At 40.0% G+C, this 19,609-nt stretch overlaps 1 protein-coding gene across 5 annotated transcripts in view; it reads left to right on the top strand.

The window, feature by feature from the left end:
- Positions 1–18,665, top strand: part of sws (patatin like phospholipase domain containing sws) — a 182,453-nt gene extending 163,788 nt beyond the window's left edge. Inside the window, exons 28-31 of one of the 5 annotated variants that reach the window (XR_007602676.2) lie at positions 7,877–7,916; positions 8,006–8,122; positions 8,797–8,913; positions 15,203–15,287. Coding sequence is in view for 4 of the 5 variants with exons in the window: in XM_050195179.2 (XP_050051136.2) it covers positions 8,006–8,122; positions 8,797–8,913; positions 15,203–15,351; positions 18,368–18,649 (665 nt within the window). In the remaining variant the exon portion in view is untranslated. Of the gene's footprint in view, positions 1–7,876; positions 7,917–8,005; positions 8,123–8,796; positions 8,914–15,202; positions 15,352–18,367 lie in introns of those variants that run through there. The other 4 variants (XM_050195179.2, XM_055062847.1, XM_055062846.1 and 1 more) reach the window with 4 other exon arrangements.
- The last annotated feature ends 944 nt before the right edge of the window (positions 18,666–19,609 follow it).

Genomic DNA, 19,609 nt, shown 5'->3' with positions numbered 1-19,609 from the left:
CTGGAGTTCAAAACTGCCACGTCAGATGAGTTACTAGCAGTGTCACACACATTTTAGCTCATTTATTTCACTTCATGCATTGTTAAAACATACAGCAGTACTACAACAGATCAAGAACTTGAATATGTAGGTGAATTTTCCTGCATCAGCAAATGTGGACTCCATGCCCTAACGCTAAAAAAATATTTTAGTTATAGAAACATAATCCGACCATTTCACATGCAGTTTACTTGCAAAATGCTCATCCAGTTGAGAAGATTACTTGATGCAAATTGTTACCATCTGTTACAGAGGTTACAAACAAGTGCCTAGATGCTTATATTGTATTTTTCTGTAGCACACTTTACACACATTCGTCAATCTTGCAGCATAGAATTCAGTCTGTTCAGAATTGTCTTCAGATGTATGCAACACATTTTAACTGCCATTATTTGCACTAGTAATTTTATTTTGGGGCATTATCTTGGTATTTATGAATGTACATACAGAGCCCGAAGGGGGTCTGCAGAGTGGCTCGCACTTTCAATGAGCGTGACCAGAAGTATGAAGGATGCATTTGTTTAATTATATTCCCACAGTACTTGCTATTGCACCTTAAGTATAGGTGATTGTAAACCTTGATGCATACAGAACATGTTATTGCTAACCAGATTTCACTAATTAGCTTTCTTGAAACATTGCAACTAATTGCATACTGCTCTAAGGGATCTAAAGGAAGTTTAGCTATCCTTTGCGCCATCAGGCCCTGTGGCATAAGCTGAGCATGCCATTATTTGCTGTTAGTGTGTTCATCTTTCTGTTATACTCAAAACAGACTCGGAAAAACCAAATGCCAAGAAGAAAGGCTACAACTGGGGCAAGAGGCACTGCCTGCCACTTCATCTTGAAGCATACTTTCTTTCCTTTGTGCTCCCTTTCTCTTCCTTTTCTTTTCTAATTTCTTTAAGGGCTAAAAATGATTTGACGCAGCCCATCTCTGTTTTCTGACAGTTGTCCACCTTTTCACACAAAGGGCTAAGCCAGCCTCAGGAAGTCCTGCTCATCATACATGATCCACCCATTGGTAGCTTGTCCATGCCTTGCCTCTACATTCGAACAATGCTCTCAAGTTGTGCATGCCTCGACTGTGCAACAAGGCCACCTTGAAGTGGAAACTTTCAGGAAACGTTGATGAGAGTTGTGCTTTTATTGTATTGCAGGTTGTTGCATTTCTGCACTAGTAAAATAACATAAGAGTACTCTTGTTTTGTTTGTTTGCTTCTATGGTTAATTTCACAAATTGAATTTATTTTTTTTTGCATCTGCCAGTTTATTAACTTTTTTTGTACTCTTATCTGGATTATACAAAGTACTCTTTGAAGTAAGATAATATTTCAAGATGACATTTGCAGGGTGATTTTAACGCAGTGTTTGCAGCATTTCATTGAAGAAGCATAGACTTAAAACATTTCATCATGTTTTGTGTAAAATACAGTTAAACCTTGATTAGCGAAGTCGGTTAATTCGACAGTTTGCTTTGTTATACGATCGGTTGCCTATGGATTTTTTTCTTGGACGAAAGGGACCATAATGTTTTTCAAATTATAGGGAAATCGGAAAAAAGAAATTTGAATTAGAAAAAAAGTTGCTCAATTTGAGAGTCGACGACAAAAGAGGTCGGCAATATTTTCAAATCGGCGGTAATAAACTAAGCCAGCCATAGTCCACTCTGACCCTATGGCTGATAGTATCGCCCGCAGTGGAACAACACTCGTGAAAGGCACAAGCATCGGGAAGCGAATGCTTCATCTGGCTCTCGCTTTAAACCGCCTCTGAAACTCGAGATTATGCAACTTCCAGCACTAAACACACGGGAATACAGTGCACAATGCCACACCATCTCAACTTGCCCAATATTTGCACACACTGCAGGTTACCTCTAAAACATGGTACCCGGGCTGCGTATGCGCTTAGCCACGTTGACAGTCATGTGCAGCCACAGCCGCATTAGAAAAGGAGACATGCACCAACCTGCCCCCTACTCCCTCCCTCCCTCCCTCCCTCTGCCCGCCCTTGCGCGTGCTTGGTTGCATTACCATGAGCTTGCCCTCCCCCCATCTATGCTCGCATGGGAAGATGGCACTCATCAAGCCACCATCCTTCTCATTCTCACTCAGAAGCTTTCACTTGCATCTAAAGCATACAGCGCACAGGGCGTGATATGATCTTGTCACACTTGGACTTTATATGGAACATGATGCTGCTCCGCTTCGTCTCTCGCACGATTTGAGAGGAACGTTCGCATGCCACCGCATGCAATTCAACCATTTGACCATCTGCGTCCATGGTAGTCTCCATTTAATGTCTCAGTATTCCTTCACGGTGGCAGTGATATTTCATTATGTTGAAATTGTGTCTAAACAAGCTTTGTTATATTGAAGTTTGTATTTTGATATATTGAAGTTTGTTATTTTGAGGTTTAACTGTACTGCACATGAATCGATCACAAAATAAGCTTTTGCCATATACAGAATTCTTTCGAGACTTGCTTTTCGTTGTCCTCCATCCTGTTTATGAATATTTCTTGTAAAATGCACCATCAACTGACAGATGTGCTAATATGCTTACTGTTGCACATATGCATTCGTATCAATAATGTGTGGCACATCTCCTTTGGGCTGCCTGCTGCTAGTCACATTAAGAACTTGCCTACATGAATGACTTTTTCTTCTTAGGTCATGCCACATTAGCTGAAGTTTGATATAGTGAAGTCCCACATTCAGTGCAATACCTTGTTAAAGGGACACTAAAGGCAAATATAAAGTCAGGCTAAAGTGATAGATTAATGCTTGAGAGCGTCTGAGGCATCAGTATTATAGAGAACAGAGTTTAGTAATCGAAAAATTGAGGTGAATACAGGCCACGATTTGAGACTCCACCAGGACATTCAGGGACTAGCCCGATGACATAGGGACTTCTTATTACAATTCTGTCACTAGTGCTCAACCACTCACAATAAAAAGATCATTTCATTGCATATAAGACAAAATAAAATGCTATTTGTGTACATCCATTCGATTCTTCGAAAAATCAACCTTTTGATGTTAATCTTGACGGTGACGCAGGCTATTGAAAAGTTTCGTTATTATTGACTCTGCACCGCCTGTGCTACTGCATTTCAGTAGTTTCGTTATTGTGTAGTGCTGCGCTGGTTTTGCTGGCTCACAAAACTCTCATAAACTGCAAGTAGCAGAAAACGAGGCCTATAATGACGAGCGTCGAAAGCCATGCTTATGATTTGCTGCTCACTTTTCTTTTCCCCTCTATCGAGACGTCTGCTTTGTCTTGGCTTGGTTTCTGTCTGCGCTTTTGTGTTTTTCTCAAGAAACTAGCGCCAGCTGTTGGGTACTGCTTTACTCAACGACGCCAGTAATTGTCGGTGATGGCATATGCAACATCATGATTCCCCACTCAGGAGCAGGCGATTTGAACTGCGCTAGAAGTGTGCGGACCTGTCACATTAAATTTTCTGTTAAACCAAGTCTTTTCTTGGCACGAAACAAGTACTACAACGTTTTTTTGGAATATTATTTTGAGTCCACGTTGACTTAATATTTGCCTTTAGTGTCTCCTTAAATCACGGATTTTGTTTATTAGGAAGTTACTATGTTTCAGCAGTAATAATTGCAAGTTCCTAGACCACTCCTAAATAGCATCTTAGTAAGCTTTTATAAACAAAACTCCTCAAATTAAGTAAGAATTATTGGATGAAAAAAACAAGCTTGGTTGTGGAGATTGGATTAAGACCAAACCTTGGCACAAACTGTGCCTAATGCTGGCAGCTGACTTCAGATGGCACGATACGTTCTTGACATTTGTTCACAATAACAATGAGGACAGTGCTGCAACATGACATCAAGACAACACATGTTGCTTTTGTTGTTGTCAAGGCATTAGTATTAGCTATATCACATCTGCATAGCCTTTTTTTTTTTTGACTGGCCTCTCACGCATTTGGTAGCGTGAATAGAGCCCACCTAGCACGGTTTCTACACGAACACTACAAATAGCGTAGTTTGTTCACTTGATGGTCAAGGCTTATCAGCACTCACCAGCAATGTTTGCATAAGAATGAATACACACAAAGGATAATTTATATGTTGGGCACTGTTTTTCATTTTTTTTTTTTTTTTTTCACAAAGGCTGCAGAAACACATATGCAATGCATGTGGACTTCATGGTACTGTGGAACAAAATTACTTTGCTAAATCACGAAAAGAAATACATGGTTTTTAATGAAACTAAGATTGGGAAATAAAGAAAGTTTGTTTTCTGAAATGCAAGTTTCATTATACAGCGAGGTTTATCTTATGAATCTGGCTGCAGTGCTTTACTGAGCCTAATTATTAGGTTTAAGCACGGTGCATAAACTGATCCACTTCCTGGAGATGGTTCTGATGCTTTGCACAATGTAACAGAGTTATTGATGCTGGGTGCTGGTTAGGTTTAGCTAAGCCAACTCTAAATTTTAACCCCTTGCGGTCGTGTGTCGGGCCCCACCTGACAAGCGAAAATATCCGTTCCGGTCGGATGTTGGGTAGACCGCGACACGCGCGTGTGCTCGCGTTTGCTGATTATTTGGGTTGGTAGCACCAGCTTTTGAGAACTTTTTAAATATTCAGTGCACTCTGCAATGTCTCCAGACGAGGGCGGACCTTTTTTTTTTTTTTCCTTCATGCTTGATGGCATTTTCGGGTGATATTGGCATGAAGTGCTGACATGTTTGAAACAGAACAGCACGGTGTTCACGGGGACAAGCAGGGACGAACGACACGGACGAGCGCTGTTCGTGTCGTTTCTCCCTGCTTGTCCCCGTGAACACCGTGCTGTTCTGTTTCAAATATGTCTTACCAACTCGCCCAAACGTCTGTTTTAACGAGTGCTGACATGACGGTGGCGTTGTCTGCACGTACGGTGTAGGGATGAAATTCTGATAAATTCAGTGAATAAGAAGGTGATTCTAGTGCCGCAGATGATTATAGTTCATCTTCAGATGGTCGGAAAATGACCTTGGATGAGAGCACTCTTGAGGATAGCAACTATGAGCACCCTATAGACTTGCAGTGCAAATTCTGGCCTCCAACCAGGAGAGTGCTTTCAGTGCTAGTACACATTGCTCAAGTAGTGTTGAGAGCCTCAGGAATAAGTAGATCTTTTGAAATAAATCACTTTACATGCGTTTGTTTACTTGAGTGCTTTTGCTGTGTGATGTCTAAATGCATGAAATGCTCGAATGACCACAAATTGGGAAATTGGACATGACCGCAAGAAAGTCTTGCAACATTTTTTTAAATATTGTAATTTTAACAAATCCAGTAAATTCATAATACTGTCGTGAATGCCTGAACTAAATATTACTCCTCACACACACACCCCAGCAAACATGTTATTTCATCCGCAACACTGCTTGTCCTTTTCTGTGGCCTTTTAAAGCTCCTCCACCTTTTGGCTGCACATAGATTAATAGAACTGAGCCAATCAGAACACGCAGTGACATGTGGTGCAACTAAAATTTTGTGCTGATTGAGGCATGCATGATGTGATCCCTTATGCAATTAACTATATTTTACAACAGGCACTGGATGTTATCCAAAGTGACAAAGGGAGAACTACTCTAATTAAATGTGTATGCTATGTGACCTTGCATCCTTGAGCGCACTTCTGTCGTCACGTGCATTCTGCTGTATAAGAAAATACATTTCTTGAAAACTGTTAAGGGTTCTGTACCAAGAAAATTTTTAATGAGTTAACAATTTTTATTGAAAAAGTGGCATTGTCTTCACTCCACACATTGTCAGTACATGTGGTTTAGCTTATTTTCCATGATCGTCCACTTGACACTATAGTTTTAGTAGTTTCTTGCATGCTTCCTGACCTTCTCTGCTTTCCATTATAGTATTGAGGATTATCATTTGTACTTCCTCATCTTGTCTGTTGTACCGGAACATCTATTCTTCATTGGCATCTGATAAATTACGAAGCTAAAGTGGCACCAAGATGCATGGGCATGTTCAACAAGAAGAAAAAGAAAGAATATATATGTGCATGCTGTAGACATTTGCTAAAAAACTGTAATTGCATGGCTCAACTAAAATGAATTTTTTTCCTGTAAAAGCAACGTCTGCTGTCAGTTTTCTTTGGTTCAGCTTTTGTCAGTTTCTATTGACATCACATTCACTTATCAGTGTTGCCAGCATCTGTACACAGAATTGTGTGCTAGTAAAAAAAAATTGTTTGGAAAATTCTCTTATGCTTTCCAAAGTAATTGCTGTGGATTTTGCTGCTTCTAATGAATAAGCTTGTCATTTTGCCAGGTACAAACACACACACAAAAAGAAAAAAGATGTTTGAAAAAAAATTTTGCTGCTGTCCTTAAAGCAGCATGATAGCTTGTTTTCTTGATGAGCTGAAATTCCTTTAGTGATAACAACACATCAGTACTTACTCACAAACACCAGAAGCCACAAGCAAGCTAAGTAGCAAAGAAAGCAAACAGTTAAAATTACCAAAAAGTGGTCTAGAAAATGAACAGCACACATTGACATGTGGAGGCCTAGCTGCAAGTAGCCTGGCTGTCACAGGGTTAGGCATGTAGGAGAGGTGAAGGAATACAAGTCGTGCCAGTTGTGACTGGAGGGAGCATAAGCCTTGCCAGAAGAGAATTGCTGCTTTGACTGTGTTAAGATCAATGAATGAAGGAACGAAAGAGACTAATGTGTTGAAAATTGACATTTAGCTTTTTGTTTCTTTACTGATACAAAATACTTTGGGAAATTTTTGTTGGAGCTCTGCAAGACAGTTTGTAAGAAAGTAATTTTGAAAACTCATGCAAGGGTGTTGCGGGCCTGTTTAGTGGCCTACAAAAAGTGTGGTCCTTGTTGTAGAAGAACAGTTTAATTTCAAGAAATGTTTAGGCATAAACGTCAAGCTTGGCACTTCGAATCACCAATTGGGTTTTGCTGCAAAAAATGTTGTATCTGTTAATCCAGTGCTATGCAGAGATGGCTGCAGGGCTTTGTGGGCCAGCATGCAATCACTGACAGCTCTTTTAACTGAGCACTATGATCTGTAAAACTCACTACAGATTGGAAAGATCACGAAGAGAGATGACATTAGTAGTGTATAATTTGTAACTTTCAGATGAACTAAGTCAGTGCTTCTGTCAGGATTTCTGTTGTTTAGTCAAGGTACCTGTTCTCTTCCACTCTGTCTACTTTTTGACAAGCGGATGTATACACAAGTGAAATATAATCATTTGAGTAAAATGCGAAGCAGTTAGCATCTTCTATGGTTAAAAGTTATCTGACGTGGCTCTTTTGGCATCATGGGCGCCTGGTTATATCAAAATGTACACCTTCTCTCAGCAAAATAGTGTGCAACAGTAAAGGCTGGGAAAACTTAGGCTTGCACACTAAATCAACAGGGCGCAAGCCTTGGCTTCAAAAGCATTGCTGGACAATCAGTGACAGGCCACTTTCCTTATTTTTTAAACCACATGATAAGCATAGATAAGATGCCTTGTGTATAAAGCCAGATCAACCCACTATAGTGTCGATTACGTCATGGTGAATGCCTGACTGTCAGATAATGAAACTCAAATTATTTAACACAAAAAGTGTTTTAATAATAGATCAGAAATGTTTAAGGAACTCTAAAATACATTCCATAATTAGAAATGACATTACCATATAGCTTTCTTTTTATATCTATTTTGTATTTTGATGTCTCTTCTCCTTTATGAGGAAAGATCTTCAAAAATAGACAGAATATATATGCTGAAGAAGAATTTGTATGTAAGGTTGTGTTGATTATAGAATTTGCATCATTCTCCAAACAGGAATGGAAGCAGCCCAAGGTGCCGTAAGTTGTTTTAGGAGGTAATTGCACCAATGTTTTAAGTGACAAAAGGACCCCTCAAACAAAAGACATTTCAGGCATTGCAGTGTTGAAGTCTCGCCTGTTTCAGGATCTCTGTGGCGCTTCATTCGAGCGAGCATGTCTCTGTCAGGCTACATGCCTCCCATGTGCGACCCTGTGGATGGACACTTGCTTCTGGACGGGGGATACGTCAACAATCTTCCAGGTGAGCCCTTCCATGGGCTATCCACCTGTCTTGCCTTCTGTGCTTAGTAACTGCCTCCCCCTTCCCCTCCTTGCCTCGTTCTGCTCCTTTGCCTGTTCTTGCACGCAGTTGCTCCTGCTGGCCTGATTTGTCTTTCCCATGCTCCATTTCTGCTGTGTCCCATCATCCCCTGTTTGTCAGTCAGCTTTAAGTTGAACTTTAACCCCTTTCGAGTCTGCCTGTCCCCTCTGTTTATGTTTATATGTCCTGTCTTGGAAATGACATCCTTCTGGCTGTAGTTAAGCTTGGGTACCACTAAACCGCTGCAGAGCATTCCTTGAACTGTGGGTCTGCTAGGGCTAAGCTCTGCAGCTATGCACAAAACTATAACCATACCCTGTCACATGACATGCAGGTAAGGTGCCAGACATGCTAGCAGTGGGGTTGATAGTGGCTAGTCACACACTTCATATGCATCTGTCAAAAACTGTAACTTTCACACATTGCATTGAGGCTGCCATCGAAAGTGGCAGTGGCCAAGATGTGTTTGCAAATGCACAAACATAGCGTACATCCTGCCAATGCAAGATGCCGAAAAGACCATGGAAAGTCGCCGTCGTGGACTGTAAGGGCACAAGTGTAGTGTTAGAATGAAGGCTTGAAGTGCAATTGCCTTCTTGGTTGATCTGTGTAAGGTTCCTTGTGGCACTACGTTCGAGCCAGCATGAGCATCGTGGGGCCCCTGCCACCACTATGTGATCCCTACGACGGCCACCTCTTGGTCGACGGCTGCTATGTGAACAATGTTCCAGGTAAAGGCACGGCACCATGGCTCGCTTGCTTTCTGCCATAGCACAGTGTGATTCAACTTTTTTTTTTTCTACAGAAGCATGCTTGAGGGTTGGCTTGCACCAATGGAGTTCAGCAGTGGTTAGATACATATGGAAAACCCATTTTGTTTTGTTGCCTGACTTGCAATGGTTCTTGTTGCTTATGAAGTATAAAAGCTGATTTTCTGGAAGTTTCCTTCATTGGTGCAACCAAGCTTTGTATACGTAACCTTGCCAGTTTTAGGTTCACATGCATGCATGAACTAACAAAGTACACACTTAAGGAGCTGACTTATCCAAGAGTATGTCTTGCCGGTACATATTGCCTTTTTTTTTCTTTCTGGGTGGGCAAGAGAAAACATTTGTACTTCTGTCTTTGCCTTTTGGTTCTTTGTAACTTTGCACTATCCTTTTAGAAGCGCCCTTTACATTGAGCAGTTAAATAAGCCATTTGCACTCTATGGTTGCATTTACGTTCATCTGCCTATTTGAAGAGCTTTACATTCAAGGCTAATAAGTGGGACGAAGGCCCTGCTTCTCCAGGCTGATTCATGGACACAGTTCCATGTCATTATTTTCTTGGTAACTGGAACTTGTAGGGGTACACAAATAGTAATTTTTAAGCGAATTGAATGAATAGTTAAGTTATGAGATTTATCATCCCAAAACTGCTTATTGTTTGTAGTTATCCTGCACATAGGATTTTGAGGGATGTTGTAGTAGAGACTGCAGAATAATTTTGAAATCCTTGAGGTTCTTTAGTATGCACCCAAAGCACAGCACATAAGCTTTTTGCATTCCATCCCCTTTGTAATGAGACTTGCTGTGGCCGGTAATCAAACCTGCAACCTTGTGCTCAGCAGAAGATTGCCATATTCACAGTACCGCTGCAGCGTGTACCGAATGGAATGTAAATCGAATAGTCTTAGTTCAATTCCGAATGTGAATATGAATCAAATAATAGTTGGATAACATTTGCACAACATATTGTTGGTACTGAAGTTAAAAAAAATTAACTAGGAGTAATTTTTTTCCTTTGTCTCAGAGCAAACAAAGCTTAAGCAGCATCTCATTGTGTGTTCAAGATTACGGCCCTACGACTTGGAACAGAATAGTTCATTAACTTAAGCAGTGCTAGTCATGAAACGGTGTTCCAAATCTAACACATTGTTAATGGCAGAAATCATGCAGTAAATGACGGTGGAAATGCTTCAAGCAAAATGCTGTGTTGTTTTGCCTGTAGTGTTATTCGGCACATTAGTGAAAAAGGTCTTGCAATTGCAAATACAAATGAAAATTTATGTGAGTCATTAGAACAGACAGTAAAAACACCTGTACTTGTTTGCAGTGAATCAGTGAAACTTGGAAAAAGCTATAGTAGGTGTATTTTTCATAGCTATTGATGGCAGCCTAGCTGAATTCAGCTTCAGTGCATTATAAAAAGTGAAAATGTTGTTCGAAAATGTTCGGAGATTTTGTGTTCACTTGCAGAAATGGCAAATGCGTCAATAATATCAGGCAAAAAAAATTGCCTGCAATTTGTCCCTGTATTTGAGAATGTGGTCAAGAACAGTTGTTAACTTTTTTTTTTTTTATCTTCACTCTATCACAAGAGGTTATGGGGTGATAATTTTTTAATTTTACAGTATATTTAAAAATTGCCTGTGGCAGACAGCATAATTCTTGTCCTTGCACTGGATTATTCAAAGAGGTAGACATTACTTGCCCAAGAAATCGAAACACATAATCACCTAATTGACAAAATTCACTAATTCACTTTTTAATTAATTACTTTACAGCATATATTGGAATTTGTGGGTTGTCAGTGAGTTTACAAGGTGTATCCACTTAGAATGGATTTTCAGGATGACACCAGCTTCAAGATATTCATTTTCAGAGTGTGCGATGAAATATATGGGTGTTCAGTTACTAATATATGGGTGCTTTAATGACTAAAATATCATTTTGTTATAGTAAGTGGAACAACAGTGCATTTTTACTGCTAGTTTCAGGACGCATATCTTGGAACCCGTGCCTTCCTCAAAATCCATTCCAAGTGGATATGCCTTGCAATCTCACTGGCTACAATTCATAAGTTGCAATATGTGCCGTAATGCAATTAATTAAAATGTTCACTAGCAGATTTTGGTCAATTAGTTGATCGTGTGTTTTAATTTCTCATGCAAGTAATGTCTGCCTCAGAATAATACAGCTCAAGGCATAGAATTATGCTATCTACTACAGGCAATTTTTTAAAATTCTGTAATACTTAAAAATGATCACCTGGTATACATTGCAATAATTGCAACCAAAAATTCGTATACTTCTTTTTTTGCCACATTTAGGCTACACCGTATGCGCCAGCCTAAATGTGGCAAGTTCATGAAATTTTCTGCATTAGGCAATACTACCAAGCTTTATTGTTCATTGATAACAGCAAAGTGTATAATGTATAACTAGTATTCTTCTTTCATTTGCTAGTCAGCATAGACTATGGAATCATTTTATTGATGAAAGCTGGACTCCTAGCTTCTATATGTTTGAATAATACTTGCAAAATGCTGTAGAAGCATTCAGAACATACAATGCTCTGATCGATTCAAACATAAATTACCTCAGTATTTAAATCAAAACCTCCCCCCTGCCCCCCCAAAAAAAGATCTAATATTCACACACTCATAGTAGTTTGTATTTAAAAATGGAACAAAAGAATGGAGAAATTAAAAAAGCACCTCGTGTGATTCTAAACCAGGTTTGTTTCCTTTTTTTCCTTTTCTCTGTCTATAGCTTTTCTTCTTTTTTAATAGTGTTTGCGCATTTTACTCACTTCTTTTACTCAGAACTTCTCACAGCCCTTTGCTTGGAGACCAGTGCAGAAATTTATGCAGCCTACAAAATTGGAGATAATTTTTGTCAAGCCTTAATAATACAGTAGCATGTGTTGCTGAGCAGATGAGGCAGCTGGCATGTGTACATAATAACAATTATAATCAGCATGTCTATTGTCACCTACTTAATACATTGTGTTGGGTAACCCTGCATGTTAGTCACAACAGACTGCTGGATCTGGCATATATAACCTGTGCTGTTCTATTGTCTTGCCCTGTGAAATTTTCTTGTGCTCTCCTGACTAAAAGTTATCTTTCTCTGTGTGGCAGCAGTGTGCAGCTGTTTGCAAAAGCAGCTGTATTTTTGTCTGTCTCCTTCAAAAAGATGCACTGCATTGAAAAAGTATTTTTGTGTGTTATTGTTGGGATTTCAAGCATTTGCAATAGTTTGATTGATGCCACCATTGTAGGGAAAACTGTAAATTGTGTGAAAGGAAGGGGTGCATATTCTGGAGGTCTGACACAATACTTTGCATTCAGTGGAAAATTTCGAATCATGTCACGAAAAATGTAAAATGTGTGCTTAATCACTTAAATAAATCAGTTAAATTTTATTGCAGATAAGGATAGCCTTTCTACTTGTCCAGTAAAGTGGTTTGGTTGAGTGGAATGAAGTTAGATGCTCTCATTATGCAAGATCAGAATATCACTCTGTCTCTGTATCAAGCAGGACTGTTTAAAATGTATTAAGACAAGTACAAAGCACATGTATTTGTGCTTTCTCTCATTTATGTGAGCTTGCCATTACAAGAGGCAGAACCTACAAGCTATATGCTAATGGAAGAGCCACTCCAACATTGTTGCACACTTTCTTAATGGAGTCATCTATAGAAAAGTTCTAACTGCCACATCACAAGAGGCCATCCTTTATGAAACATGTGAAGTGTGTGGTATTAAAGGCCATCTCTTTGCAGATCTTTTCTAATAAAGTAGATTTTTAATGTGCCTTGTGGCATAGCTATCACCATTCCGATTCTGCCACACCCTTCCAGCCTTCCCTTCCTTTTCATTGTTCCTAGTGCACGCAAAGCTGTGCCACGCCCACAAAGAACAGTGCCCACAATGCTCCACTCATCATTGCTCCGAGCTTTCATTTTGACATGAATAGAAGATTGCGTTGCATGGCCCTCCATTATGATGTACTGGAATGGGGCAGTGTATCGTCCACACAGTAAAGCAACTGGAGAACCGTGGTCATTTTTGCAATGACAGGGCACTGCGAGCGACCGGTGTGCTTAGTGTGCAAAATTTAAAGAAGTAGTGTGGAACTTTCTGCATATATACAATAAACTGCTGCAAAAACACAATTGAAATTAGTATAATTCACATAGAATAAATAAAACTGTTAGTACGCAATAAAGCAATAAATCAAGCTGAATCTATATTGTCTACCCTTAGACATGTCCTATCACCATTCAGTGTCTCTGATCGTCTGCTTAATGCATCTGTTCGTTTCATTCGTATCCATGCATGTTTTTTGTTATTTGACTACTTCGAAGTTGTACAGCGAAATATGTGAAGAGGAGGCAGCCCAGAAGCCTGCACTATGCCAGGTGGGCTGCACGAGCATCCTTTTATCTGCACCAGCCAGAAACACGGTCACCAGGTCTCTTTAACAAAAAATAATGTTCAGGTATAGTGAATGCTGCCACAATTGCATAGACATTTCGCTTGACAAACAGGCGCTGAAGGGCAGGAACACAGCCAAAAGCACCCGATGTGGTTATCTATCTTATTTGCAGGATCATGTTAGGCACATTAAAAATTTGCAAGTGTGGCAAGAAAAACAGCAGCAAGCATCGGCAAGCTCTGCACAAGGCATGGTAAACATGGACTCATGACAACTGCAACTGTTGATCCCAGAGGGCCTGTGTTGTGCCTGTATGGCTCCGCTTGCCAACAATTACTCCAGGCTACAGTGACAGATAATGCTGAAGTAGACCAGTGTGCTCTTAACATCCCAGGCTGTCATTGCCAAAAGAGCCACCTTTTTGCAGCCAGACGAGACACTGCTCTTTTCCAGTACACCATACCTCCATCACACTGCACATCTTAGAGATCTCAGTAATAGCACAATGGTATTTTCTTAGCATGTAGCTGCTTACAGTTGGTATGGTGCTGCTGTATTTAAGAAAATCCGTCATGGTAGCCATTGTATATAACTGTTGAGAAAAAAAAGTTGCAGGGGCTTCGACAAGTTGAAGGAAAAAGCATTGTGAACTCCTAGCCGTACATACAGGAATAATATTTGGCTCAGACATTTATGACATTATTGCCAGTAAAATTGTTGCAGGGAACTTTCAAGGCAACTGTTAGCAACTGTCTTTTAATACTGTTATTAATAGTGAAATTTTAATATGCCATAAAGTATGAGAGATGGCGCATATTATTCTGGAGCTTATTTCTTATTGGAATACATTTGGGGACATTTGCAGTAGAACCCTGTTTGTGTGTTCCCAGTCATCGCATTTTCCTGGATTATATGTTTTGATTGCATAGTCCCAGTGCACAGTATCCATAAACTCCCTTGTATTGTTTTCACACTAGATATTCCTTTTTTATGTGAAGTTCTAGCACTTTATTGCATTTTGGACCAGCTGACAACCTGAGTGATAGAAGTCCAGTGGAAATGTGCAGTTCAGTACATGGATGTACTGTATTGGTGCAGCAGGAATACTACAATTGTGCTGAAGTTCTCATTTAAAACTTGTCAAAGTCAGTAGCAGACACAGCACAAATATGTGAAGGTGTTAAAAATTCTGTGTAGATATGGTTACTCCATGTAAATAGAAACCTGTACATATATATACAAATTTATATATGCGGCATCAGGGGTCACCAGTCAGCATAATGCAGATGGCAACAGTGTGCACCACAAAAATGCATGGCACTGACTCACAGCCACACAGAAGGATGAATGCTAGTATGTATCTGGCTTCTTTTTTTTAAATCTTGGTCAAGCTTGAGAGGACAAATAATTCTTGAATTAAAGTTAAACTGCCGTCATCTGGCCATCATCTTTTCTTTCCACATCTCATGAAAACTTATGAATGGGGTTCTAATGCATTTATTTTAGGCTGCATTCCATCAGCACATCACTGTTCTCTGTGTGCTTTTATCTCTTCATTCTCTACCTGTTTGCTTAGTTATGTTTACTGGCAACCTTTCAGTACAGGGTGCAGCAGATTGTCAATAATGAATCACTGTCAGGACATAGCTCACGTGAAACTCTCTGGGGAGCAGTATGCAATGTATCACTTAATTGCATGGTAGTTTTCAATGTCTGTGCAGAAAGACATCAGCATAAGGTTTTGCAACCCAATCTGAACAGTTATTGGAAATATAATGTGGACACCTTGCTGTTGTCTTTGCAACTTTTACAGCGGACATTATGCGAGAGATGGGTGCCGAGACTATCATAGCCGTTGACGTGGGCAGCCAAGATGACACTGACCTCACCAACTATGGTGATTCTTTGAGTGGCTGGTGGCTCCTCTTCAAGCGCTGGAACCCCATTTCGAACACAGTCAAGGCAGGACCCTTTTATTTTTTCAGTATCGATTACTCTTGCAAATCTGCAACTGATTTAGTTTACAGAAATTATTGTTGCTTCAGCTGTTGCTAAGCGGTGAGTAAAATAAGGACTGACTTGCAGAACAACAGGGTGTTCCTGCTAAGTGCCAAGTCATTTTTGCCAGCATCTTACTTTTCACTTGTCACAAAATGCCATTGCTTAAATTTTGTTTGTGTATGCAATTTTGGAAATTATAGAGAAAATAAGCAGAACTGTCCTGCTTATTAAATTATGAGGTCTGTCTGTAGCAGCTAGCTGACTCAAGATTCAGGATGAAATTCTTTGCACTATAAAAGCCAATATAGCAATGACCACAAACTGTGTGTAGTTTATTCTGCCAAAGAAAAGTACAAGCTTTGCAGCAACATGCTCTTTGCTGTAACATATTCATGTTATTCATATCATAAGAAGACAACGAACACTGACATCGAGGTCAACATAGAGGAAATTACTTGTGCCTAATAAATGAAATAAAGAAACGATAAATTGTTATTCATACGAGAACTCATATGAATAAACCTTTAAGGTAACTGATATTATTTATCTGAAGATGTCAAATGGTATCTTATCAATGCCTAAAGAGAAAATTGTCTTATTTATTTATTTATTTATTTATTTATTTATTTATTTACACAATAGTGTGGACTTATGGTCCAAGCAGGGTGGTCGATACAAATACAGAAGAAACAGCAATGAAAAAAAAGGCAACAATAATACAGGCTCAGAAAGGTTACTTCACAGTTTGATCACTTGCTTTGATAAGGCAGTTCCACTCACTAATGGTTCTCAGGAAATAAGAAAACTTAGATAGGTCTGTGCAAGCAAAATATGGGGTTAGGGCGCTTTCATTGTGGTGTCGGGTGGGCCTGCTAGTTAAGGGTGACAAATATGTTGATGCATCTAGCGCTAGTTTCTTTTCCATGAGTTGGGAAAGAAATTGTAATATAAATTTTTGCCTTCGTGCCTGTAATAGGGGAATGCCATTTGCTTGCATTAAATCAGAAGGTTAATCTATTGCTGAAAATTTATTAAAAATAAACCTTACAGCCTTTATACGTTCAAGACAATCAATGTTGCACTTAGTATGAGGATCCCATATAATGCACGCATATTCCAGTCTTGGCTGTACAAGAGCAGTATAGCAAAGCAGCTTAACATTAGTGGGAGCAGTTTTAAGTTTACGTTTAAGGACACAAAGCTTGCGGAAGGCGGATGAACAAACATTATCAATATGACGATTCCAAGACTGGTTTGAAGTGAGTATTACACCAAGATATTTATAGCAACTTACTTCTTGTAATGGTGAATACCCTAATATGTAGGTACATGACAGCGGACTTTTTGCTGAGTTCCTGGAAGGGAGACACATTTGCTCGTGTTGAGGGTCATTCCCCATTTTACACACCATTGATGTGTATTGCCCAGACTAGTGTTGAGATCGTTGTAATCGTTAGTGGAACTAATTTCTTTAAACAAAACACAATCATTAGCAAACAATCTTATTTCTACACCGGGGCGAACAACTTCAACAATATCATTAATACACAATATAAAGAGCGAAGGGCCTAACACGCTGCCCTGAGGTACACCGGGCTTGACCGGAAGACAGCCCGAGTGTTGACCCGCTACATCAACATATTGTTTGCAATTACTCAAGTAAGCTGAAATCCATACAACAAGTATTTCTGGAATGCCTATTGATTCAAGTTTGAAAATAAGTTTACTATGAGGAACTTTATCAAAGGCTTTGCAAAAATTTAAGAAAAGCATATCTATCCTACCGTGTCTATTGAGGGTCAGTGCCAGAGAATTAAATAATGTGACGAGCTGAGTTATCGTTGATAATCCTTCCCGAAATCCATGCCGATATTTGGTCAATATGCAGCGTTCCTCGAGGAAGTTTGTTATACTAGTAGCTGTGATATTTTCAATAATTTTACAGCATTGCAAAGTTAGTGAAATAGGACGGTAATTTCCTAGTGTCAGGCGGTCTCCCTTTTTAATGATGGGTACAATTCGGGCTGTCCTCCAATCACTGGGTAGTTGTGAAGTCAGCAAAGAAGTGCGAAAAATAATAACAAAAAAAGTTAGCAAGAGGTGAAGCATATCGTCATAGGAATATGTTTGGGATATTGTCAGGACCGCACAATGTTATGGTTTTCAAATTTAGTAACATAGATACCACACCAGGATAAGAAATGAAGGGTGCGTCTGCACGATGAAAAGACTGTCGTGTTACATGCACAGTTTGAAACGGTAAATTAAAAGATTAAAACACACACCGCCAGATTAAAACACACACACCAAGTTGAGCATGGCTTTGGGCATGTTGAGCAAGCTGTCTCATGGAAATTGGAGGTGGTGGTCACATCATATCACAGACTGTTGGTGTGCAAGAAGGTCAGCCTGCTGCAGGAGTGTCAGGTCACACCATGATTGGCCTGCCTAAACATGATTGAATTCGGCAATCCACTGGATAATATGGGAGAGGAGGTGAGAGAGGATCTTGTTCTGAAAGAAATGTGGTTTTGGCATCAAGCACAAACGGGTAGTATTCTAGTTGAAATTAAGAGGAAGAGATGGTGATGTACAAGTCATGTAATGTATATGGGAGAGTCTCTTTGAGTAACCTAGTGGTTGCCAAGGAAAGGAAACACAATCAAGGACAGCAGATGATTGGATGCAGGTGACCGGGTTTGGAAATTTGCATGTAGGAGGTATGTTCAGGTAATGCATGACAAAGGGCAATCAGAGATCAGAGAAGCCTTTGCCCTCTGGTTAACTGATTAGACCAATAATGATGAAATTTAGCTTCATTATCTTTTAAAATGAGGGATTGAAAAATATATAGTATTGACCAGAGCCATAAACATTGATGTTAGCGCATTGTTTCAAGGTATACTGAGAAGGGGTGCAGAGGTTACTTTTTTTTCTTAATGTGAATCTGTATGTGTGATATTGACTTGCCCCCCAGATCCCAAGCCTGCCAGAGATCCAGTCACGTCTGGCATATGTGAGCTGTGTGCGGCAGCTAGAGGAGGTAAAAACCAGCGACTATTGCACATATGTACGGCCTCCCATTGATCGCTACAAGACACTCCAGTTTGGTTCCTTTGATGAAATCATGGAGGTTGGTTATGTTCATGGCCGTACCCTCTTCGCTGGCATGAAGGCTGGTCAGCGCACACTGCGCTCAGTCCTCAACCTGGACAAGGCACGCTCTTTCCAGGCAAGTGTATGTTTATTGCCCTTGTAATGACAGGATTGACAGCAGGCACAATTACTTTTATGTGAGTGTGCACCATACTATTAGTTAAGCTGCAAGACATGCAAGCTGACCTGGTAAAGTAAACAAAACGCTTCTGAGCAACCAATAGGAAATATTTACTAGCCATTTAACCTTTACACATGAAGAGAAAAAAAAGGACCCAATTACTGACTGGTACATTGTAAATAATTTTTTGTTATAGCAGATTGAAAGCAGACCACTGTGGAATACCCATCCTATGATTGCCACTTATATTTTGAAGTGATATCCAAGGACACCTGATGCTGTTCACAGTGCCCACCTGCCGTATATACTCGTGTATAAGCCGCACTTTTTTTCATCAAATTTTCTCAGTTGCTGGTTATACACGAATCAGGCCTGTAGCTACACATTAACACACTATAGTGCCACTGCGACTACTGTGTCAAATAATTAAAAAACTGGTGACAGATGTCAACATGTTATTTCACTATTTATCACTGCTTTCAAGCTAATCACTCGCGGACGAGCTCAGCTCATTGGCACTCTCACCACTGTCGGACGAACTCGCCTCATCAGCATGCTTCACAAAGCTGGTCATCCTCTGTGCCATCCATGGCACAGAGAATGTGCTGTCCTCCCTATCTCCATATATGATCTCCACATATCATCATCCATTGTACATCTTTTTCATGTGTACTATATATCAGTACGAGCTCGGCTGGAATAAAGCAGTTCCTTACAAGTGGTAGACGGTGCTTTTCGTTCCCCAAGACCTCTCGCACGTTCTCACTGGAGCTCCGCTCGGGTCGCTGCATAACACCACTGGCCATGCTTGTTTCATCGAATCCCGGCACGTCAGAGGCCGCTGTTCCACTGCAGCCTTCGCCTTCTGTCATGACCATGAACCAGCGTGACCCTCAAGTCTTCACTGTTCTACGCGGGGACGATGTAGAGGACTGGCTCCAA

This window comes from Dermacentor andersoni, chromosome 1 (genome assembly GCF_023375885.2).
Source record: "Dermacentor andersoni chromosome 1, qqDerAnde1_hic_scaffold, whole genome shotgun sequence".
NCBI lineage: Eukaryota > Metazoa > Arthropoda > Arachnida > Ixodida > Ixodidae > Dermacentor > Dermacentor andersoni.
Note: the sequence above shows the minus strand (reverse complement) of the source record. Positions and strands in the feature narration are given on the sequence as shown.